The following is a 25066-nucleotide window of genomic DNA, read 5'->3' as shown; positions in this document are numbered from 1 at the left end:
ACTGCAACACCTTTTATTTGTTTCACCATGTTTTCCACTTAATAATAAATACTGCTCCAGATTTTCATTAACTGTAGCAAAAAGCTCATTCATGAAGTCCTGGGTTATCAAATAAGCATTGACTGCTTTAAAATGCAGCAACTAGAGTTCTTACTAGAACCAAGAAATGTAATCATATGCTCCACCTGCTGCCCACAATATACATTATTCCAAACACCCTTTTCAATACTTTAACTGATACTTTAACTTTTGAACATTAAAATGTGTGCATGTACAAACAACTTAGAGAAATGGACAGTTGTGGATTATCAAGCTACTAAAGAAACTCAAATCATTCTTCAGAAGTTATCAAACTCTTCAGAATAAACACACAAAAACAAGACTATGAAACGATTTATTTTTAACAGGCATTTTTTTGCATGTATACTTCTGTAAATGAAAACCACCGGTTCTGACATTCTGCTCCTGAGTAGCAGTTTGAAAAAGCTTGAGATGATTTTTTAAATTGTATCTGTTGCTCTAGAAATTTTGCAAAAACAGATATGAAGATGGTAGCAATAATGATTGTTTAAAATGATGACACTACCATAAATTGTTAGATAAAATGCACATATTCAGGTAGTTTGCAAAATATTACAGTTCATCAAAATAAAACTAACATTGAACAGTGATTTTGATGTTAACAGGCTTGCACACATTTCAATCACAAATGATTATGCCATTGATAAAATATCCAACATTTTCTTCACACAAAAACATATCTTCCATAAAAACGTGTATTTTTATACATTAAGAAAAAAAGGTTCTACTGTAGATCAATTATCTTCTTGGAAATGATTGTAGGCAATGTAATTGAATCAAAAACAGTGGGTGGAAAGGGTGTGTAATGTCTGGATTGGGCAAAAGCTAACAGCAGTGAGTTAGTTGTCATTTAGTCATTGGGTGAGACCTGGTTTTTGCCTGGCGATGCTATTGAAAAGTTGTGAATAATTTTATTCTTGAAGTCATGTGTATGTTTAATGACAGAAAAAACATTGATCTGTTATGGGGCAAAGTTGCTACAATACTGTATCTTTGTGCAGTTTTCTCCAAATGATCCAAAAATCTGATTTTTTTAATGCCATGAATGCATTTTGACTGATGCACTGAGCATTTACAACAGTCTTACTTACAATCTGGATCTAACATTGAGAAAATCATTTTGTAAAATAAAAATGCTATGCTTATACTAATTTCTAAGAGAAAAGATTCACCGTCCAGTTGGAAGAAATCGTGGTTGGGTTTGTGGTACACTAACTGATGACTTCTTTAAAATCAGACCAGCAGATTTCCTAGCACCCTACAAGACGGACTCGCTAAATCAACGGACGGACTGCAAAATCACTCCTGTTTGTTTTTTTCTAGTTGACAATGAATGTGAAGCTTTTTACTGTTGTAGCCAGCTTTGGCTCCTCATGGATCCTCATGTTGTTCCTCCGTTTAATTCATGACTTTAAACAATTATCTGTAAAACTACTTGAAGCCTGTAAATATAATGCATTATAAAAAGTGTTCTTAATGCATTATGTCGAATAATGCACCTATAATGATCCTATGTAAATGAAACCAAAGATATAAAACACTATAATACTTCATTTAGGAAGTACAGTCTTGTTCAAAATAATAGTACAATGTGACTAACCAGAATAATCAAGGTTTTTAGTATATTTTTTATTGCTACGTGGCAAACAAGTTACCAGTAGGTTCAGTAGATTGTCAGAAAACAAATGAGACCCAGCATTCATGATATGCACGCTCTTAAGGCTGTGCAATTGGGCAATTAGTTGAAAGGGGTGTGTTCAAAAAAATAGCAGTGTCTACCTTTGACTGTACAAACTCAAAACTATTTCCTGTTTTGATTCCTGTGAATCACTAAACTAATATTTAGTTGTATGACCACAGTTTTTTAAAACTGCTTGACATCTGTGTGGCATGGAGTCAACTAACTTGTGGCACCTCTCAGCTGTTATTCCACTCCATGATTCTTTAACAACATTCCACAATTCATTCACATTTCTTGGTTTTGCTTCAGAAACAGCAATTTTGATATCACCCCACAAGTTCTCAATTGGATTAAGGTCTGGAGATTGGGCTGGCCACTCCATAACATTAATTTTGTTGGTTTGGAACCAAGACTTTGCCCGTTTACTAGTGTGTTTTGGGTCATTGTCTTGTTGAAACAACCGTTTCAAGGGCATGTCCTCTTCAGCATAGGGCAACATGACCTCTTCAAGTATTTGAACATATGCAAACTGATCCATGATCCCTGGTATGCGATAAATAGGCCCAACACCATAGTAGGAGAAACATGCCCATATCATGATGCTTGCACCTCCATGCTTCACTGTCTTCACTGTGTACTGTGGCTTGAATTCAGAGTTTGGGGGTCGTCTCACAAACTGCCTGTGGCCCTTGGACCCAAAAAGAACAATTTTACTCTCATCAGTCCACAAAATGTTCCTCCATTTCTCTTTAGGCCAGTTGATGTGTTCTTTGGCAAATTGTAACCTCTTCTGCACATGCCTTTTTTTTAACAGAGGGACTTTGCGGGGGATTCTTGAAAATAGATTAGCTTCACACAGACGTCTTCTAACTGTCACAGTACTTACAGGTAACTCCAGACTGTCTTTGATCATCCTGGAGGTGATCATTGGCTGAGCCTTTGCCATTCTGGTTATTCTTCTATCCATTTTGATGGTTGTCTTCCGTTTTCTTACACGTCTCTCTGGTTTTGCTCTCCATTTTAAGGCATTGGAGATCATTTTAGCTGAACAGCCTATCATTTTTTGCACCTCTTTATGGGTTTTCCCCTCTCTAATCAACTTTTTAATCAAAGTACGCTGTTCTTCTGAACAATGTCTTGAACGACCCATTTTCCTCAGCTTTCAAATGCATGTTCAACAAGTGTTGGCTTCATCCTTAAATAGGGGCCACCTGATTCACACCTGTTTCTTCACAAAATTGATGACCTCAGTGATTGAATGCCACACTGCTATTTTTTTGAACACACCCCTTTCAACTAATTCAACTAATTGCCCAATTGCACAGCCTTAAGAGCGTGCATATCATGAATGCTGGGTCTCATTTGTTTTCTGAGAATCTACTGAACCTACTGGTAACTTGTTTGCCACGTAGCAATAAAAAATATACTAAAAACCTTGATTATTCTGGTTAGTCACTTTGTACTGCTATTATTTTGAACAAGACTGTATAAGGCATTAAAAAAATTACGAACACCCGATTTCATGTGTAACAAAGAATCTGCAAATATTATAATGCATTTTAATTCTTTCCTAACCAATTATGGAAATTTGCATCATTTATGAGACAACTATTCCCCGCCATTGAGTGCATTTACATGCACAGAATAAGTGGATAACTATCAAAAATCTGCTTATAGCTAAAAGCTGTTGTTTTTCACGTGTTTACATGCAAATTAAAAAAACGACTATGTAGAAAACCGGCCTCTGTGATTTGTCAGGTTTCACGCAGGAAGTGACGTCACCTCGTCAACAATAGCAATCCAAATTGTCGGTGGGTAACGTGTTGGAAGTTGTGTTGTTGTTTCTGTTTTCATTATCTATGCATTCAAGAAGAGCTTTTGATTTTAACCGTACAACGTCATCGCCAAAAGTCCAAAAGCTCGGCAGCCATTTTAGCTGGTTAATGTGTTTATATTAGGGATGTTAACCGATGACCATTTGACCGATGGTTGACCGTATCAACGTTAACCGATCAAAGTGATCTCTAAATTAGGCTATTATACAGTGGACTAAACGCTACTACAGTTAGCCATCTCATTCCAAAATATTTTTGTGTGAAGTGAACATAACCCTCACACTCAATTTTTCATAACTCACCTGTTTGTACTTAATAAACTAATAAAAACATTTGGCGCGAGGTCACAGCGTTTGGGTTTGCGCGCTCACAAGGTTTGCAAAAAGTAAACAGGCTAAAACACTCGAGGTTAGAGCCAGGGCAGACGACAGTATGAAGCGTGCATTCCGCAAAAGATGGGCTTACATTTGGAAATATATTACATCTACATTTGAGTGGTAACACATAAGGTGTTGATCGTCTTTCTTTATTATTGTTAGCACTACCTCGAACTAAAGCGTCTCTTCAGAGCTGTCATTTTCTGAAATGGGGCGGCAATGTTTCAAATGAGCTTCTTACGCTAGACAAATGCCTTTATTTTCAACGCGATCACCTTGTACCCAAACCATTTCCAACTAAGGAGCCATTGTCCTCAGATTACGAAAAAGCTCCTCGGCGCCGCGTTTGCGGGACTCATGTTTCGCGCTGAGGGGGATTTTAAAAAAGTGACGTGAGTGGAAGGGAGGCGGCGGCGCCAGGACAGTGTGTGTGTGTGTGTGTGTGTGTGTGTAAGAGAAAGAGAGCGGGAGCGCGGCTCGCAGCTGTTATTTCAAATAGCGCAGCATATTTTAAACTAATCGGTTAACCGGTTTCAACCGGCTAATGAGGCTCGGTGGTCGGTCAAGAAAATGTTTAGTTCCCTTATCGAGGGAACTTCCCACTGCGTCGAAACGCTTTGGGGATGCTCCCTAAGCATCAGCGAATCTGAAGCCTGAATAAACACTAGTCCAATCCGATTGGTCGTGCGTGATGACGTCATTGTGACGGCGTACCCGGAAGTATAAAAGGGGAGCCGGCGCATAATGGCGGCAGTTATTGCTCTTCAGCATAGCGCTCTCTGTTTGGTCTGTCTATTTACTGTTGTCTGTCCAGTTGCGAGTGTGTGTGTGAGTGAAAACTTTATAGTAAAAGTATGGAAGGAAAGAGCGGATTTAGACAGTGTGTGCATCCGTGTCCCCGCTTCATCTCGGGATCGGATACACACCTGTTATGTGTGCAGTGTCTGGGTGTGCAGCACGCTCGGGCGGCTCTCGAGGGAGCCGCCTGTGAGCACTGTGAGCGGCTGACACTCAGGCTGCTCCGCTCTAGGCTGGCCGTGTTCGATGAGACCGGCCAGCCTCGTGAGCCCCAGGGTTCTGGACCCGCGGTCGCTGAGGCGTCGCGGCGTCGCAGATCATGGGGCTCACAGCGGGATCTGTCCGAGGGCTTTGGGACTGCTGCGGCACTTTCCCAATCCTCCTCGGACAGTTCCGATGATCTTCCTCCCCGTGTGGAAGCCCGCTTTGCGGCTTCTTCCCCCGGGGCGGAGGGTCCGATGCTCGTTCTCTCCGGTTCTGAGGAGCCGGAGGGCGCGGGCATCGGGGCGGGGGATGAGGTTTTTCCATCGCCTCATCCGCCCGCCCAGGAGGAATTGGTCGAGGTGTTGACCCGGGCTGTGGCTAAACTCAACATTGAGTGGCCACAGGAGGAACAGGAAGTTCGGCCACCCAGTAGGCTGGATGACCGGTTCCTCGCACACCGGGTCCAAACACCGCGCCGGGGTTTGCCTTTTTTCCCCGATCTGCACACCGAGGTGTGTAGATCGTGGAGGAAGCCCTATTCCTCGCGTGTCTCTAATCCCCCACTGTTGGACTATTCCAACGTTCTGGGGGCACGCGAGGCGGGCTATGGGGCGATGCCGCGGGTGGAGGATGCTCTCGCGAGCTATCTTTCGCCCGAATCGGCATCGTCCCTTAAAACCCCGGTGCTGCCCACCAAACCCTGTCGGGACACCTCAGGGCTGGTGGGCAAGGCTTATATGGCGGCTGGGCGGGCTGGTAGTGCGCTGCACACTCTGTCGATCTTGCAGGCCTACCAGGCTGACCTTCTAAAAGAGCTGGATGAGGGCGAGGGTCCCTCTCCGGAGGACGTACTGGAACTCAGGAAGGTCGCGGATTTGTCTCTCCGTGTTACCAAGGAGACGGCCCGTGCCATCGGCCGCTCCATGGCAGCTATGGTGACAACGGAGAGACATCTCTGGCTGAATCTGTCGGGGATAAAGGAGAAGGACAGATCCTTCCTCCTGGACTCCCCGATCTCGCCTTCTGGTCTGTTTGGGGACGCGGTTAACTCCGTCGTCTCCAGACACCAGGAGGCGAAGAGACAGTCAGCGGCCTTCCAGCAGTACCTCCCTCGCCGCTCTAAGCCCGGGAAGGCTGGCCCTAGCGGGCAGCCTCAGCCGCCGACCAGCTCCTCCTCGCATCGTCAGATGCAAAAAGAGAGCGTCGCCTCTAGAGCCCCTCCTCCGGGAGCTTGGCAACAGAGGCGGCGCGCTCAACAGCAGCCTTCCGCTCCGAAGGGCGATCTGAGGAACGTCCTTCAGGCGCGAAAGGCTGCCGCAAAGAAGTCCTAGCCTCGGCAGGACTTCTCAGGGCGGTCCCTCCCGCGAGGGGGCAACCGAGGTTGCTTCCTTCGCGGCGCCCTGGGGAAATCGATGTGGTAATCCCGCCGTCTACGACGCTTCGGGCCACATCGATTTCCCGCGAACGCACGCTGCTCCAGCCGCCTCTGGAAAGACCTGCGGCTGGGCAGCTGGCGCGTCCGCACACAGAGACTCGTCCCCAACCACTTCCTGCCGGGCAACCGCTTCAGGGGGTCGGGGACGAGGCTCGTGTAACACCCGACGCCAGCCTCGAGAGGCTGGTTCCCTTAGTAGATTATCTCGGCGCATGGAAATGCCTTCCGAGTGTATCCACATGGGTCCTGCGCATTGTAGAAAATGGGTACAGACTGCAGTTCGGTCGGCCTCCCCCTGGGTTCAGGGGGGTGACCTGGACTACAGTGGTACCAGAGCGGGGTCGGGTAATGGAACTAGAAGTAAAGACCTTACTGGCAAAGGGGGCCATAGAACATGTTCCTCCGCCAGAGAGGGAGTCCGGCTTCTACAGCCGGTACTTTATAGTTCCCAAAAAGGATGGAGGGTTGCGTCCGATTATAGATCTAAGGGATTTGAATCGGTCTCTAAGGAGGTTCAGATTCAAAATGCTCACTATCCCCATGATCGTGAGTCAGATCCAGTCCCAGGACTGGTTCGTCACGATAGATCTGAAGGACGCATACTTTCATATCTCCATCCTTCCATGTCACAGGAAGTTCCTGAGGTTCGCTTTCGGGGGCGAAGCGTACCAATATCGAGTTCTTCCCTTCGGCCTAGCCCTCTCCCCACGCACATTCACAAAGTGCATGGATGCAGCCCTGGCTCCTATGAGGCTTCAGGGCATCCGTGTACTGAATTATATCGACGACTGGCTCATACTGGCCCAGTCGTACGATATGGCGGTTCGGCATCGAGATGTCGTTCTAGCCCACATAAAGTGCTTGGGGCTGAGACTCAACACGAACAAGAGTGTGTTGACGCCGTCCCAGAGGACTACGTTCCTAGGGGTAGTATGGGATTCGACGACGATGCGGGCACAATTGTCTCCCGCGCGCGTCGAGACCATACTGGCGATGGTCTCAGGAATAAGGCTAGGCCACACCATCACTGTGAAGCACTTTCAGAGAGTGCTGGGGCACATGGCAGCAGCGTCCAACGTGATACCGTTCGGCCTGCTACACATGAGACCCCTCCAGTGGTGGTTGAAAACCAAGGGGTTTTCCCCCAGAGGGAATCCTTTTCGTATGATCAGGGTAACGCGCAGATGCCTTCGTTCCCTAGTCATATGGAAGAAACCTTGGTTTCTGTCCCAGGGACCAGTGTTGGGAGCGTCCTGTTGCCGGAAATCCGTTTCAACAGACGCCTCCCTCACTGGTTGGGGCGCGGTCATGGACGGCCGCTTTGCGAGGGGCCCATGGGAGGGCCGTCATTCCTCCTGGCACATAAATTGCCTGGAGATGATGGCGGTCTACAAAGCTCTCAGGAGTTTTTTCCCGGACCTCCGCGGCCAACATGTCCTGGTGCGGACAGACAATACGGCTGTCGTAGCGTACCTCAATCGCCAGGGAGGGGTAAGATCGCGCCCTCTGTGCAGATTGGCGCATCTAATCCTCCTGTGGTCCCAGGGGAAACTGTTGTCCATCAGGGCAATGTATGTCCCGGGGGTTCAAAATCAGGGAGCAGACATCCTGTCGAGGCAGGGGCTGAGGCCCGGGGAGTGGCGGCTCCACCCCGAAGTGGTGGAGGCCATATGCGAGAGGTTCGGCCCAGTGGAAGTGGATCTGTTTGCGTCTCAAGAGACGTCCCACTGTCCACTGTGGTTCTCCCTCACGCATCCAGCCCCGTTGGGGTTGGATGCCATGGTGCAGACGTGGCCGAGGCTGCGTCTGTACGCATTTCCCCCGATTGCTCTGCTCCCGGGAGTCCTGGAGAGGGTCCGTCGGCAGGGGGTCAGTCTACTTCTGGTAGCACCCCGTTGGCCGACGCGAGTTTGGTTCTCGGATATCATAGCCCTGCTGGCAGGTCATCCATGGCAGATTCCTCTGAGGAGGGATCTCCTGTCTCAGGCGGCGGGGTCGATTTTCCACCCCCGGCCGGAGATATGGAACCTTTGGGTTTGGCCCCTGAGGGGGCCAGGTACCTAGAGGCTGGCCTGTCGGCAGAGGTGGTAGAGACCTTACTCAGCTCCAGGGCTCCGTCCACAAGGAGACTGTACAGCCTCAAGTGGAATGTATTTTCCACTTGGTGCAGGAGGCGTGAGGAGGACCCAGTTAACTGCCCAGTGGCTTCAGTGCTGGAGTTCCTCCAAGATCGCTTCTCTGCGGGCCTAACCCCGTCCACACTCAAGGTGTACGTGGCTGCCATTGCGGCTTTCCACACTCCTCTGGGTGATGGGCCTTTGGGTAGGCACCAGCTGGTTGTACAGTTCCTCCGTGGGGCTCGGAGGATGAGGCCTGTGGCTCAGTCCAGAGTTCCAACCTGGGACCTGGCAGTGGTTCTCGAGGGATTGGCTGAGGCCCCCTTCGAGCCACTAGAGTCAGCAGAACCTAAGAATCTGACCCTTAAGGTGGCCTTTCTACTCGCCATTACCTCTCTAAGGAGAGTAGGGGATCTCCAGGCCTTGGCAGTAACGCCGACTTGCCTGGAGTTTGCCCCGGGTGGAGTAAAGGCCATCTTGCACCCTAGGCCGGGCTATGTGCCCAAGGTCCCATCAAGGGTGGTCAGGTCTTTGGTTCTGCAGGCATTTCATCCTCCGCCTCACGTGACGGCGGAAGAGGGGAGGCTTCACCTACTCTGCCCGGTCAGGGCACTCAGGGTGTATCTGGCGAAGTCCGCACAGTGGAGGAGATCGCAACAATTGTTGGTGTGTTTTGGCTCACCCAAGAAGGGGTTGCCTGCGTCTACCCAGACTATCAGTAACTGGATAGTCCAGGCAATAACCATGGCTTACCAGGTGCGCAGTTTGCCTTCACCTGTAGCCGTGAGGGCACATTCCACCAGAGGCATGGCCTCTTCGGTGGCCCTCCTTTCTGGGGTCCCCCTGCAGGATATCTGCGAGGCGGCGGGGTGGGCTACTCCACACACTTTTATCAGGTTTTATAGCCTGGATCTCCCTGCGACGCCTGGCGCGAGGGTGCTCCAACCCTAGTTGTGCCCGGTTTCCGGCTTCACACTAGGACAGGCGCTACCCTCGGTGTGGCCTAGTGGGTACTCGTTCCCCAAAGCGTTTCGACGCAGTGGGAAGTTCCCTCGATAAGGGAACGGCTCGGGTTATGTATATAACCCTTGTTCCCTGAGAGGGAACGAGCACTGCGTCGTACCGCCACACCTCGGCACGCCTGGAGCGCATGCTTCAGAGCAAGAACTGCCGCCATTATGCGCCGGCTCCCCTTTTATACTTCCGGGTACGCCGTCACAATGACGTCATCACGCACGACCAATCGGATTGGACTAGTGTTTATTCAGGCTTCAGATTCGCTGATGCTTAGGGAGCATCCCCAAAGCGTTTCGACGCAGTGCTCGTTCCCTCTCAGGGAACAAGGGTTATATACATAACCCGAGCCGTTTTCACCATCCCTAGTTTATATGCAATGTGAAATCGGGGTAATGAGCAAAAAACTACCTGTGCCGATCCTTTTTTGCTTACAGCGTTTATTGCCTTTCCTCGATTAAAGGAAACCGTTCTACGCGTATACATGACCCCACGCATTATCAGTTTATTAAGCATAATCGGTGCATTTCTGAAAAGAAAATGAAAACGCACTCATTGACAGAAATTTCTGGCTGTCCATGTGTTCCCTGCTATACTATAGGGGGTGCTAATACACATCTTTTGAAAGATTCAAGTAGAGAATCTCCAGATCAAAACACAGGAAAAAGAAACAGAAACAAGAGATATGTAAAATAACGTGATCATCAACTTTAAACAGCATATAAATCAAAACTGACTAATGTTATCAAATGAAATGTCGACCCGAGATGAGATGTAGGAAGCTTTGAGGATATCGATGGATTCAGTCTACTCCATCTGTGAGTACGTTCAGACCGTCAGTCTACATTTTTGTGTATATCTGATTGAAATCCAATCAGATTTAGCAAGTGTGAGCGACAACAAAAATTAAAATAAAAATGAAATGTGATTTCAAGTCACCATTCTACATACAAATGTGGTTTGAAATTTTGCATTTCTGGTTTGACTACGAATTTCGCGTGACGTTCTCACACCGCGTAAAATGTTGTCACGGTTCATGGATTCCCTGTCTCACTCTTGGGTGCGTGTTGAATGTAGGTGAGGGCGGAGCCTGGGATTGGCTCATCACGCACCTGTGGCTGATCACCTGCACCAGCTGCAACTCATCACCTTCACCCTATTTAGTCTCTCTGTTTCTCTCTTGTCTTTGTCAGAGCGTTGTTGGATGTTTCCCCTTGTGTCTCCGTGTTGGTTGTCGTTTCCCCCTTCCGTGAAACGCTGGATCCCTTCCCGGATTACCTCTACCGACCTCCCGAGTCACAACTGCTCACAGCCTGCCCGTGTCGCCAACGGAGCCTCTCTCACTGCTCCGTCTTACCCGGACTTCTTCAGTGTTCTGAGTTTAGACTTCTGTGACACTATCTGTCTAAATAAACTGAGTTACTTGCAATTGAATCCTGCCTCTGTGAATCCGTTACAGAACGCTCTGACCAACCATGGATTCAGCGAGTATCAACGCCCTACTGACCAGCAGCAACGAGAGACTGGACCAGCAGGAGGCGAACTTAACTGCCACAGGACAAGCAGTACACACCTTGGTGGCACGGGTGGCCGAGCTGACCCAACAGATGCAACAACTCGTCGGTCCCACTGTGCCCGACCCACCGCCGATCCCCCACACACCATCCGCATCGCGGCAACCGGAACCACGTCTGCCTACCCCTGAGAGTTATGCCGGTGAGAGCAATTATTGCAGAGCCTTCCTTACCAAGTGTTCCTTGTTTTTCGCTCTTCAACCGCAGACTTTCAACACAGAGAGATCCAAGGTGGCATTCGTCCTCACCCTGCTCTCCGGACGAGCCGCACTTTGGGGAACGGCGGTGTGGGAAAATCAACATCCTTGCAGCTCCTCGTTCCAGACGCTGGCGGCGGAGATGAGAAGGGTGTTTGACCGAGCGGTAACCGGAAGAGAAGCGGCACGTCAACTCGCAGAGCTCCGTCAAGGTAACCGCTCGGTCTCGGATTATTCCATCGAGTTCCGCACCCTGGCCGCCGAGTGCAAGTGGAACGAGGAAGCACAGTGGGACATATTCCTGCATGGGCTGGCTGACCGCATCCAGAAAGAGATTTTCATGATCGACCTTCCGGAGAAGATTGACGGACTGATCGAACTTGCGTTGAGGGTGGACGCTCGTCTGAGTCGGCTGAGATCCAGGATGGAGTTTCAGCACAAGAGTGTCGAATGCCCTCAGGCCAACGCTGCGGATGCGGTCAGCTACACCTTCGACCCGGAGCCCATGCAGGTGGGTCGAGCTCGGCTCTCCCGGGAGGAGAGAGCGAGACGGAGATCCCGTGGTCTTTGCCTCTACTGCGGCGGGACCGGACACCTGCAAGACTCCTGCCCGGTAAGAGGACCACGCCCGGCGGTAAGGAGAAGGCTACTGTCGGGCGGGATCTCCGTGGAAAAGACCTCATCCTCCACTCTCCTTCCGGTGAGATTGCTGTGGGCAGCCCAGGAATTTTCCAGCCCAGCACTCCTCGACTCGGGAGCGGAGGGTAACTTTCTTGACTCTGCCCTTGCACACAAACTCAAAATACCCACCATTGCACTTAAGAACACCATCTCTGTCAACGCACTCAACGGACAAGTTCTCCCTGACATTTCATTCACCACTGAACCACTTACACTGATCACGTCTGGCAACCACACTGAACTCATTTCATTTTTTATCCTGGACTCCCCTTTGGCTCCCATTGTCCTCGGTCACCCTTGGCTGGAGTTACATAACCCAAGGGTTGACTGGGGACAAAACTCTGTGTCTGCGTGGAGTGATAAGTGTTATGAGTCTTGTTTGGTGTCTGCTTGTTCGTCTGTGTCTCGTTCTGTTTTTCAGAGTGAGACGGTGAATCTGTCTAACGTGCCTCCGGAGTACCTTGACCTGAAGGAAGTGTTCAGTAAGTCCCGAGCTGCTTCTCTTCCTCCGCATCGTCCCTATGACTGTGCTATAGATTTACTCCCAGGTAAGTCTCCGCCTAAGGGCAAACTATACTCTCTTTCTATTCCAGAGAGGGAGGCCATGGAGAAATATATTTCTGATTCTCTAGCCTCCAAATTCATCCGCCCTTCCTCTTCTCCAGCGGGGGCGGGGTTCTTCTTCGTGGGGAAGAAGGATGGTTCTCTGCGACCTTGCATTGATTACCGAGGGCTGAATAACATCACGGTAAAGAATACCTATCCTTTGCCGTTGATGTCTTCAGCTTTCGAGAGGTTACAGGGAGCATCCGTCTTCACGAAGTTGGACTTACGTAACGCTTATCATTTGGTTCGCATCAGGGAGGGGGATGAATGGAAAACCGCATTTAACACCCCCAGGGGGCATTTTGAATATTTGGTCATGCCTTTCGGCCTTTCCAACTCCCCAGCGGTTTTCCAGGCACTCGTCAATGATGTGTTGAGAGACATGGTCGACCAATTCATATATGTCTACCTGGATGACATTTTGATTTTTTCTTCGTCTCTCCAGGAACATGTTCGACACGTCAGACGAGTGCTTCAGAGGTTGCTAGAGAATGGGCTTTTTGTCAAGGCGGAGAAATGCGCTTTTCATGCACAGTCTGTTCCTTTTTTAGGGTACATCGTGTCATCGGAGGGAATGCGCATGGATCCCGACAAGGTTAAGGCTGTGATGGATTGGCCAAGTCCAGATTCCCGTAAGGCCCTACAGAGGTTTCTGGGGTTCGCCAATTTCTATCGGCGTTTTATTCGCAATTTCAGCCAACTAGCCGCACCTCTGACTGCCTTGACCTCTCCCCGAACGACGTTCAGGTGGTCCGATACAGCCGAGGCTGTATTTGCCAAACTGAAAAGCCGCTTTGTTTCGGCTCCCATCTTAGTTGCCCCTGATTCCACACGTCAGTTCGTGGTAGAGGTCGACGCGTCAGAGGTGGGGGTAGGAGCGGTTCTTTCACAGCGCTCTCCCTCAGATGACAAGATGCACCCGTGCGCGTTTTTCTCCCATCGTCTTTCTCCTGCCGAACGCAATTATGACATTGGTAACAGAGAGTTGTTGGCCGTCAAGTTAGCGTTGGAGGAGTGGCGTCATTGGCTTGAAGGGTCGGGGGTACCTTTTATTGTATGGACGGATCATAAGAACCTTGAATATATTAGATCTGCTAAAAGACTCAACTCCAGGCAGGCTCGGTGGGCACTTTTTTTCGGACGTTTTGACTTTGTTCTCTCGTACCGCCCCGGGTCTAAAAACATCAAACCCGACTCTTTATCTCGTATTTTTGATGCTTCCGAACGCCCGGTTACTCCCGAGTGTATTTTGCCAGAGAAGATAGTTATCTCTACACTCACATGGGAGATCGAATCGAAGGTCAAAGTGGCCTTAGAAGGGGTAACGCCCCCGCCCGGCGGCCCACCGAGTTGTTTGTTCGTTCCGGAGGGGTTAAGATCCGAGGTCCTCAAATGGGGTCACTGCTCCAACATTGCTTGTCATCCAGGGGTAAACCGCACTTGCAGTTTAATAAAGCAACGATTTTGGTGGCCACTTATGGCTCGCGACATTCGCAGTTTTGTTTTGGCTTGCTCGGTCTGTGCGGTTGGTAAGACATCTAACCAACCTCCCCATGGGTTACTTCAGCCGTTGTCTGTTCCTTCGAGACCCTGGTCCCACATCGCTCTAGATTTTGTTACCGCCCTCCCGCCCTCCCAGGGCAAGACGGTCGTTTTGACCGTCGTGGACCGATTCTCGAAGGCAGCACATTTCATTCCCTTGCCCAAATTACCCTCAGCCAAGGAGACAGCGGTATCTGTAGTAGACCACGTCTTTCGGTTACATGGCCTCCCGATGGACGTGGTCTCTGACAGAGGTTCCCAATTTGTGTCCAAATTTTGGCAGGAGTTTTGTAAATTACTAGGAGCCACGGTTAGTCTGTCTTCGGGTTATCACCCCCAAAGCAACGGTCAGACAGAGAGAGCCAATCAGGATCTGGAAAGAGTGTTGCGATGTTTGGTATCCAAGAATCCTTCATCCTGGAGCCAGCAACTCTCTATGGTTGAGTACGCTCATAACTCGTTACCAGTGTCATCTACGGGCCTTTCGCCATTTGAGTGTAGTGTAGGTTACCAGCCACCTATTTTTCCTAGTCTGGATTCCGAGGTCGCGGTCCCCTCTGTTCACGCCTTTATCCAGAGGTGTCATCGCACATGGACCAGAGCCCGTGAGACTCTGCTCCAGGTGGGAGCGCGCACCAAGGCTAAAGCCGATCGCCACCGGTCTAAGCCTCCCGTTTACGTCGTGGGTCAAAAAGTGTGGCTTTCTACCAAGAACATTCCTCTCCGCTCCGTATCTAATAAACTTGCTCCCAAATTTATCGGCCCGTTCACTGTCACCAAGATCATTAGTCCGGTGACAGTCCGCCTCAAACTCCCTCCGGCGTACAGGAGGATTCATCCCGCCTTCCATGTATCCAAAATCAAGCCTGTTTTTCACTCCCACCTTAATCCGCCAGTCCCGGTTCCCCCACCGCCGCGACTCGTAGATGGGGAACCAACGTATTCGGTTAATCGCATTCTGGATTCTAGACGGAGGGGACGCGGTTTCCAGTACTTGGTGGACTGGGAAGGTTACGGTCCGGAGGAGAGAAGTTGGGTTCCTGCTAGGGACATTCTGGATCACTCCCTTATTGATGATTACAATCAACAGGTAAGGTCGGCTGGGAGCGTCAGGGGACGCTCCTAGGGGGAGGGGTACTGTCACGGTTCATGGATTCCCTGTCTCACTCTTGGGTGCGTGTTGAATGTAGGTGAGGGCGGAGCCTGGGATTGGCTCATCACGCACCTGTGGCTGATCACCTGCACCAGCTGCAACTCATCACCTTCACCCTATTTAGTCTCTCTGTTTCTCTCTTGTCTTTGTCAGAGCGTTGTTGGATGTTTCCCCTTGTGTCTCCGTGTTGGTTGTCGTTTCCCCCTTCCGTGAAACGCTGGATCCCTTCCCGGATTACCTCTACCGACCTCCCGAGTCACAACTGCTCACAGCCTGCCCGTGTCGCCAACGGAGCCTCTCTCACTGCTCCGTCTTACCCGGACTTCTTCAGTGTTCTGAGTTTAGACTTCTGTGACACTATCTGTCTAAATAAACTGAGTTACTTGCAATTGAATCCTGCCTCTGTGAATCCGTTACAAATGTAAACATCAGATGTTGTTATAGGAAACATGCTGAAAGTCACTGCAGGAACAAGGTTGTGTTGTGATACACAATTTGGACAGCCCTTTCTGATTTGGACTGACACTGTGAATGTAGCTTATGTCATCATCGTTCTGAATCCAATCTGGATGTTGTCTTTTTTTATTCAACTTACACACAATCAAGTGTTGATAAAAAAATGCATTAAGCTAGAATATTTGTTTTGGTTTAAAAGCAGAGGGGCTGTTCTTTCTTTCGATCTATTGCATATTTAGATAGTCATACAAATATTCTGGGGATCCAAAATGCATGCAGGGGCTGGAGTTTTTTTTAGTTTTTTAAACGTTGGCAGGGAAAGAGTGAACATTTACAATTATTTATGAAAAGATATAATGCATTGTAACATACATTAGGGTTTCTTTTATAAAGCATTATACATAAAGTCTTCAAGTAGAGAGTAACCAAATTATCTTCGAGCAGCTTATTACCAGAATCTAACTCCAGCCTAACCGCCTATCTCTTGGCTACTGTTGGGTAAAGCAGAACTCCGCTGAATGAAGACAGAATTTCACTGGATGCTGAAATCGCCAGCCTTCCCGATGTGAGCACAAGTCCCGTCCTCTGACCCCGCTTCAAATGAAGAGCAAGACTTACAGAGACCGACCCACCACAGACACAGTCCTCAGAGCCTCTGCTCCCCGTCCCAGCAGTGTAGAGCTTCTGGATGTTGCGATTGGCTACTGAGAGAAAGGCCTCGACTCGTTCTCCTGCTTGAGCAATTAAGACAGCGCTGAGCAGGTACCGTCCGTCCATGGGCGCAGTGAACACACCTGTAAAAATAAAGACTGTATGTAGAATACTGCTGCTGTTGTTGATGTGTGAAGCCAATCAACATAAAAGTACATAATAGCATCATTTTAAAATGAGTACTTGAGAAATAATACACTTTAATACAATATAATTCACTTTAAATTGAAAGTAATGTTTCCATTCATTCACATGTAATGTTTTCATTCACAATTAATGTTAAATGCAATTCAGTTTACATTTATTACTTAAATCTTGTGTAATTTAATAACTAGTCTTTGAAATATGGTTAAAGAGTACTGCCAAATGTACTGACAAGCTTTATGGGTAAACTAAAATATATTTGATCATGTCATTTCCTTTCAAACCTGCATGCCATGTATTTAAATATATTGTAATTACACATTTGTAATGATGAAGTATCAATTTTAGTGCATTTAAAATATATTAGTTTTAAATGTACAGTTAATATTATAAAGTACTTGTGCTTTAGTATGTCAGTCAACACATGTGTACTTTAAAGTATGACAAAACATTATTAAAACAATTATTTGTTATATGTCCTTAAAAGTAAAACTATATTTGACTTTACAAACTGCACTTTAAAAAGTGTTTAGAAAGCTAGTCATGAAAGTGAACTTTTATTAAGTTTAAATACATTTAAGTGGCCGTTAACCTCATTAATCACATGTACGTACTGTTTTTTATTTTAAGATTTTGCATTAATACAATTAAGTGTACTTTAGCAAACACCTTAAATAGGCATGATAAAACTGTACCTGTTTGTGGATCGTAGTGTCTTCCATCATTTAACAGAACATTGTTGAATCGGATGATACCAATTTCTCCAGGGAATGGCACAAGTGTCAGACCAGCCGAAAACGACACATAGGTCATTACTCGCCCTTCTCCTGTATAAATACACACACATACTCACTTTCCCCTCACTCATTGACAATACAGCTCTGTAAAAAACACGGGAGGTTTAGTTACCTGTGCCCATTTGAACTGTCTTCAGTGGAATCTGCGCTGTAGATATGGAAATATGGCATATTGTAAATATCCTGTAAAATGACTTTTAGTTCTATGATAACTGTTTTTGAACATTTATCCAGTGTTGGGGAAGCTGCTTTAAATTATGCATAGCTAGCATACAGTGTAGGTCAACTAGTAGTAGTGAGCTACACTGTAAGCTAACAAAATGCAGCAAGAAAAGTGGAGATGAGTATAAAACTATCTGACATTTTTTCAGTAAATGTATCAGTAACACGTACACAACAAGGTCTCGTTTGTTCATGCTAGTTAATGCATTAGCTAACATGACCCAATAATATATTTTTACAGCATTTATGGAACTTTGTTAATATTTGCTAATAAAAATACAATTGTCCATTGTTTGTCATGTTATTTCAGCATGCAATAAACTAATGTTAACAAATCTTTAATAAAAAATGTAGTACTAATGTAGTTAACCAATAATAACAAATGAAACCTTATTGTAAAGTGTTGCCCACGTGTTGGCTATAAAAAGCTTAAACTCTAATTACTGGAAATTGTGGCTATTTAATTGAGTTTACTCAATAATTCCCCAACACTGCGTTCAGCTACAATATTGTGTTGAATACCAGAAACAGAATCAGGACTGAGGGCAGCAGCAGGAATCAGAGGATAACCTGTCAAGAACAATACAACAGTAGCACTTAATTTACATTCCAGTTCCCCATGTTCATACTATGTACTTATTACAGTACTTACAATAACTGGTATTAATCCTAAACCTTTTACCACCCAGTATTTTCTTTTTAAGTGCACACACTATAAAATAGAGTCCAACTCAATTTTCTGGAAACAGATTTATAATATAATTCAAACATTTGCAATATATAAATGCACACACACACACACACACACACACACACACACACACACACACACACACACACACACACACACACACACACACACACACACACACACACACACACACACACACACACACACACACACACACACACACACACACACACACACACACACACACACACACACACACACACACACACACACACACACACATGTTGGTCTATGTGGTTTACAGGGACTCTCCATAGGCGTAATGGTTTTTATACTGTACAAACCGTATTTTCTATCCCCTTACACTGCCCCTGCCCCTAAACCTACCCATCACAGGAAACATTCTGCATTTTTACTTTCTCAAGAAAACATCATTTAGTATGTTTTTAAGGTCATTTGAATTATGAGGACATTTGATATGTCCTCATAAACCACATTTATAGTGTAATACCAGTGTAATACCCATGTAGTTATACAAATTTGTGTCCTCTTAAACCACATAAACAGGCTCACACACACACACACACACACACACACACACACACACACACACACACACACACACACACACACACACACACACACACACACACACACACACACACACACACACACTTACCTGGTGCTCCTGCATAGCCAGTAATGGATGCCCCACTCCCATTGATCCCCTGAGGGGTGCGAGATGAGATTTTGGTCACTCGAGGCCCTGCTTCCCCAGACGCCATGGCAGACAGTGATGGGAGTGGTTGACTTCTCTCAATGGAAACTTTAACAGACGCTGTACCTTCAAGAACACCTGGAGAGATGTAGAAGAGTGATGGCTGAGAAGAAATAAAGAATGCCTGACAGTTAACAGGTGTGACTTTGCTAAACCCATGGTCAGCATTTTGTTAATTTTTTTTTTTTTTAGAAGTGCTTTAAAGTTAAAAAAGGTGTTTTAAAGGTGTAGGTGTTTTACACCTAACCCTACCCTTAAACTCACCTATACCACCACACCTGTCCCTAACTTTACCCGTATCCACTTCAACATTAGCAAAAGTGTTTTGCAATACAATGTGAACACAACAAGCACATTGTACTTATTTTTTGATGTAAGTATAGTAGTTCGGGGCGGGGCACCTAATATAAAGTGGGACCCGCTGCGCTTCTTGGCCTGTCTCGTGTATTCATTAAATGGAAAATCTCTTGTCACTGTCCAGCAAGCATTGGTGGGCTCCATTTGAATAAATCTGCAGTAATCACACAAGTAAGAAACATCTCTGCTGCCTTTGGCTAAACAGAAATGTGTCCATTTGCAAAATCAAACACTGACAAATGAGAGGACCCAATACTGTATGACAGGGGTGCAAAAATCAGTTCCTGAAGGGCTATAACAAAGCCACAAGGCAAGCAGCCTGCAAGGTTAGCAAAGGTTTCGTGGGAAAACTTCTTATCTTTTAAAGAATCAACAGCCACACAGCTAATCTTCAAAATGTTTGCTCTGAAACATTCATTTTGGATTGATCTATTTTTAGTTTTAAATAATTTGTATTTATTTTTATTTTTTAATGAAAGTTACAGACATGGACCTTGTGTCTCTACCATCTCTAAGACTATCCCTGCGTCCCAATTCGCATACTATCCATCCTAAATAGTATTCGAAAATAGAATTAGTATGTCCCAAATCGTAGTATGTTGAAAAGAGTATTCCAAAGATTCCCGGATGGTTTACTGTTTCCGGTCCGAATTCACAGTATGAATCGATGGGCACTCTAACGGCTGATATTGCCCACAACCCATTGCGAGTTGGACGAGGATTCGATTAGAACTACAAACGCGGATAAAAAGCGTTAAAAAAAACTACAAACATGACGGATGTGCGAGTTCGACGGTTAAGTAGAGAAGTTTAGATAAAGGGGTTTGAGTGACCAACTATCAATATTTAACCTGACAAAAATATATTTATTCAGTGTTGTCCAAATTATATTTCACCCGCAGCAGCATTGAGAACTTTTGAAATGACACGTTTGGCCATTAACTTTTAAATGCATCATTATATTTAAACTGTAAATACATGAGGAGAGTCTCTGCATTAAAGACAAACAAATGGCAGATCAACGAGCGGCTACATTTCTCTCAGATAAGGTAGGAGATTAATCTGAATGTGGAGGATTTGAACTGTGACGAATCTGACGATGATTGACAGGGCAGATAAACGGTGACGGGATGCACGTAACTAAGCGACAGAGTCCGTTAAAGATGGCGAAGTAGTATGTCCCGAAGCTTGCATACTTTTCTGCTACACACTCAAAAGTATATACTTTTTCTTCACAAAAAGAGTACATACTTTTAGGACGTAGTATAAGTAGGCGAATTGGGACGCAGCATATCTCTGGTCACAGCCCTGCAGAGTTTAGCTTCAACCCCAATTAAACACACCTGATCCAGCTCATCAAGCCCTTTAGGTTTATTTAAAAAACAGAACTACATCCAAAATCACATACTCTCAGGTGGGCACTTCATTTGAATAAGTAGTTGCATCACGACAGCTAAAAAATGTTCTATGAAAAAAGTGTGAATGTAATCAAGACTAGATTTACCATGCTGTCATTATTATCATGGCTTCACTGCCATTCACAAATCATCTCTCGTAGCCTCGTGAGATGATTCTATGATATGCACACTTCCGAATCTCACCAGAAGAAGTAGTCCAGATCATCCAGGTACTTTTTGTTTTACTTTACATTATGTTTTGTCACATACTGTTTTTAGCCTACTATATAGAAGGCAAGTATGCGGTTTCGGATGCAGCCCAGGTATGCGTGTTGGAACTCAAGTCTGCAAGGCTGCGTCCCCTCCAGGAATTTTTTGCTCCCCTGCTGTATGATTTAGAGCTGATATAGAGCAATTTGGACATCAGAGTGATGTAAGCTTTAAGATTGCATCATCCATGATTTCTAGGAATAACATGATGCAATTCAGATTGCATTATTCATTGTTTTGCCTAAAAAGCAAGCTATATCCAAACCCATTCATTGATTTATTCATAGATCCATTCAAATATGTATTTTAAAATGAGATATTTCACTTATCCTCCACTATACCTTTGTATATACTGACCAATAGCATATTATGAAAACTAGAGCAATTTTTTATATTATATAGCAATTTTTTACTATTTTAAGCATCATTTCCATTCTCAGTGATCCAGAATTAATAAAGTTTGACTACAGTACATTTATTTCAGTATTTTGGCTGTAGACCAGTGTAATCAACAGGTTCAATTCATTTGGTTCCCTTTCAGTCGGTCACGTTCGACGTCACCCTCACAGGAAGGACGTCCACCTGCTCAGGCCACTGCCAAGCCAGGTGGCAGACGCCATCGTAAAAGATGGTACGTCGAACGAGACAGACTGAAAGGGAATGTCTCGGTTACGTATGGTAACCCTCGTTCCCTGAAGGAGGGAACGGAGACGTACGTTTCAAAAAAACGGAGACGTACAAATGAAATACTGCATCAGAGAAATCTTAAAATGAATAAAATCACAAAAGCACACACCTCCGTTCCTGCAAATGGATTGTCAGATCAGGTCCGAATCTCACCCTTTAATAGTACGTATAGCACAGGCTGTGTGACCTCAAGATGTACGTTTGTAAGTTCAAGAGAATTTATTTAAAATAAATACATACACCTCCTCTTTAGCTATGTCAAGTACCAGTGATTATCCCTCCTCACATGCCATAGGTTACCGACCCCCGATTTAAAAAGAATACCTGCATATAATTACCACTGTAAATGATTTCAGTGATTACATCTATAATTACACTCTGTTGATCCTTCCCTTACCCCTTAACCCACCCTTAACCCTGTCCCTAAAGTGTTTTGCCATGCAACATGGACATAATAAGCACACTGTACCTTTGACGCATGTAAATAGTAGATTGTAGCATTTATATTTCAGCTCTGTTCGCCAAGTACATACTATGTACTTATAGTAATTACAAAGTTAATAACTAGGTCCTAACCCTAAACCGAACCTTAACTCATGTAGTTACCTTATATTACTATTTCTTAGGTAAGTACACAGCAAGTACATGTAAGTGCACGTAATGTAAAATATAATGCAACCTTAAAAACACATGAATTGGGTCCCAGAATAGTTTGAGAAAGAATTGCAATGCATTGGTGAAAAGGTGAGGCCCATTTTGACTATTTGATCTTAACAAGAATGAACATTAAAAAAAAACTTGAAACCTGAAGACAAGGCCTTGAACATTGTCTTGAACATTGGAGGGATTGCAATTTTTTGAAATTCTATTTCAAAGACGTTCAATGATTGTATATTAAGAGTATGGACATGTTTGAGTGCATTTTGTTTTGTGATTTCACCTGAAAGAATCCCCGCAATGGTATTGGTTTAGAATCAGATAGATTGCCGCATCTGTCTGTGTGAAGACAACAGAACGTAACCCCCCCCCCTCCCCCCCACACACACACTTGGATTTAATTAGTACATCTCAACCATTTTGACATTGATGAGAACCGATAGACCTGAGGGAGACCAGACTAAAAAAGGTAATTTTTAAACATTTTTGTCATCCTAACATACAGAGCACTACGTAATGAAATGCAGGAGAGCAGTGCAAGAACTTCAAATGTTGGTGGGGAATAATTTAGCCATTTCTAATTATTGGGGGGGGACTTGCCCTGTCTGAAGATGTACACCACATTTTTTTAATATTCTGAACTTGGAGGGTGGGAAAAAATAAACAAAATCCTTATGAACACCTGCACTGTAAAAAATTATTTAGAAAAAAAGTTTCCTGGTTGCCTTAAAATTTTGAGTTCATTGAAATAAAAATTTTGAGTTAATACAATGAACATTTTTTGAGATTCGACAACCTTTATTAAAATATTATTAAAAGATTTTGTAAGCATATTGGGTAATTGTGTGTGTTTTATTTCTGATGATGCAGTGAAACATGCCAAATAGTGTTATTTTCATGATTTATCAATTTTTTTATGTGGTTCAGATACAATAATATTTTGAGTTTCTATTTATTAAACTAATTTCCTTCATTGTATCAACTCAAAGTTTTAATTTCAATTAACTCACAATTTTAAGGCAACCAGGTTTCTTATTTTTTAAGTTAAGCCAACAAAATTTTTTTACAGTGTGGAGAAAGGTAGAAGAATGCTAATGAGAGAACAGCAACAAGTAATGAATAACAATTAGCAGGTGTGACACTGTCATATATCAAATAAAAAATGCTTCTATCAATTTAACAAAGATTTACATCTTCATAACTTAAAAAGTTCAATGTATATTGATATTGGTTTGAGTGAAAGAACCTAAATCTTTGACGTCACTGTTTTGAAAAAGGTCCTATTGAATTATAAATATTATGAATAGCTTTGGAGATTTATGTCTTTCCCATTTAAAAAGATAGGAGCTGGATGCCATGAATGTCTGATATTTACTTTAAAAACAGATGCATAGAGGTGTTACCAAGCTAACTGTCAAGTAAACTGATTTACCTTAAAAGTACTTTGGTTTAACTGCCTCAGAGTCCAGGTGTTTTTTGGAATGCTTGTGTACTTCTCACCAAATACTTTATGCTCAATTAACAGACATTAGTGGAACATTGTGCTTTAGCTACTGTTTGTGTACATTTTTACACACAGATGTTCAATGTAGAATGCATCCAGAAGGGCATTGTATATAAAAAATAAATAAATAAATAAAAAAAAAATGTTTTTTTTTTCTTTCTCATAAGAAAACGTTCAAATGATAAGGTGCTGGGGCAACATACAAAACAAAGGTAGCTTTTGGCTAAGAATTATGAATAAGGAATAATAATGTCAGAATAAAGTCAACTTTCGGCCACAAGACTGCATTGTTAGAAGCCCTAACAAAGCTGAGTGCTAACTGGTTAACAGTGAACAAAAATTTACATTACGACCAACAAGAGGTCTAGGGAGTTGCTGCACTGATACTGTGAAATAATATGAATTAAACTGGTATGCATACTGCTGAAATGTTATTCCTGATGCCATTTTGAATATCATTTTACAGTTAATGTGGAAAGCATGTTTTTTTTAACCACTGAAGCGCTGCCATGAAGTAGCCCACTTGTAAGTAATGCAGCGTGATTTAAAAACAGTACTTTTTTATGCCACTCTTCCATTATGTTTCCGACAAGTTGCAGTGTCAAGCTACACACTACTTCCAGTTAGTTCCTCCCTAACAATTATAGAAATAGAGCAGCTTTACATGTCACACCCGCTTGCTCACATGATCTCATCCAGTGATCTCTGCCACAGAAAACTTATACACAAAAAATCTCCCCTGTGCTAAAACACACACACATGTTAGTCCTACTTTTACAAAGACTTTCCATATGAGTAATGGTTTTTATACTGAGCTAATCATTTTTTCTGTACCCCCACAGCCCCCAACATCTAACCCTCACAGAAAACGTTTTGGTGCATTTTTCATAAAACATATTCATAACCCATTCAAATAGCATACAATACAAACTAGTAGAACTGGACAGGCCATTTACAAAGTAAACAACTTATCCATTTGACAACACTTTCAGTCACATCCAATCATGTCCGAAATCTAAAATCAACTTCTGTGTGTTGATGGAAAGCCAGTAGTAAACAAATAAAGAGTACAAGACAGGTGCTTGTTACCTACTGTATTA

General features: G+C 44.7%; 2 protein-coding genes across 2 annotated transcripts in view; one reads left to right on the top strand and one right to left on the bottom strand.

Moving 5' to 3' along the window:
* The first annotated feature begins 2024 nt into the window (after nucleotides 1-2024).
* Nucleotides 2025-25066, top strand: part of LOC137083179 (uncharacterized) — a 172377-nt gene continuing 149335 nt past the window's right edge. Inside the window, exon 1 of the mRNA XM_067448939.1 lies at nucleotides 2025-2841. The gene's annotated coding sequence lies outside the window, so the exon portion shown is untranslated. The remainder of the gene's footprint in view (nucleotides 2842-25066) is intronic.
* Nucleotides 16050-25066, bottom strand: part of emilin2b (elastin microfibril interfacer 2b) — a 32557-nt gene continuing 23540 nt past the window's right edge. Inside the window, exons 5-9 of the mRNA XM_067416171.1 lie at nucleotides 18996-19172; nucleotides 18148-18195; nucleotides 17516-17551; nucleotides 17302-17433; nucleotides 16050-16545 (exon numbers count right to left, since the gene is read on the bottom strand). Coding sequence (XP_067272272.1) covers nucleotides 16229-16545; nucleotides 17302-17433; nucleotides 17516-17551; nucleotides 18148-18195; nucleotides 18996-19172 — 710 coding nt within the window. The 3' untranslated portion in view covers nucleotides 16050-16228. The remainder of the gene's footprint in view (nucleotides 16546-17301; nucleotides 17434-17515; nucleotides 17552-18147; nucleotides 18196-18995; nucleotides 19173-25066) is intronic.

The sequence above is a fragment of the Pseudorasbora parva genome, chromosome 1, assembly GCF_024679245.1.
Source record: "Pseudorasbora parva isolate DD20220531a chromosome 1, ASM2467924v1, whole genome shotgun sequence".
Taxonomy (NCBI): Eukaryota; Metazoa; Chordata; class Actinopteri; order Cypriniformes; family Gobionidae; genus Pseudorasbora; species Pseudorasbora parva.
The sequence above is the reverse complement of the archived record's forward strand: the minus strand, read 5'-3'. Positions and strand labels throughout refer to the sequence as shown.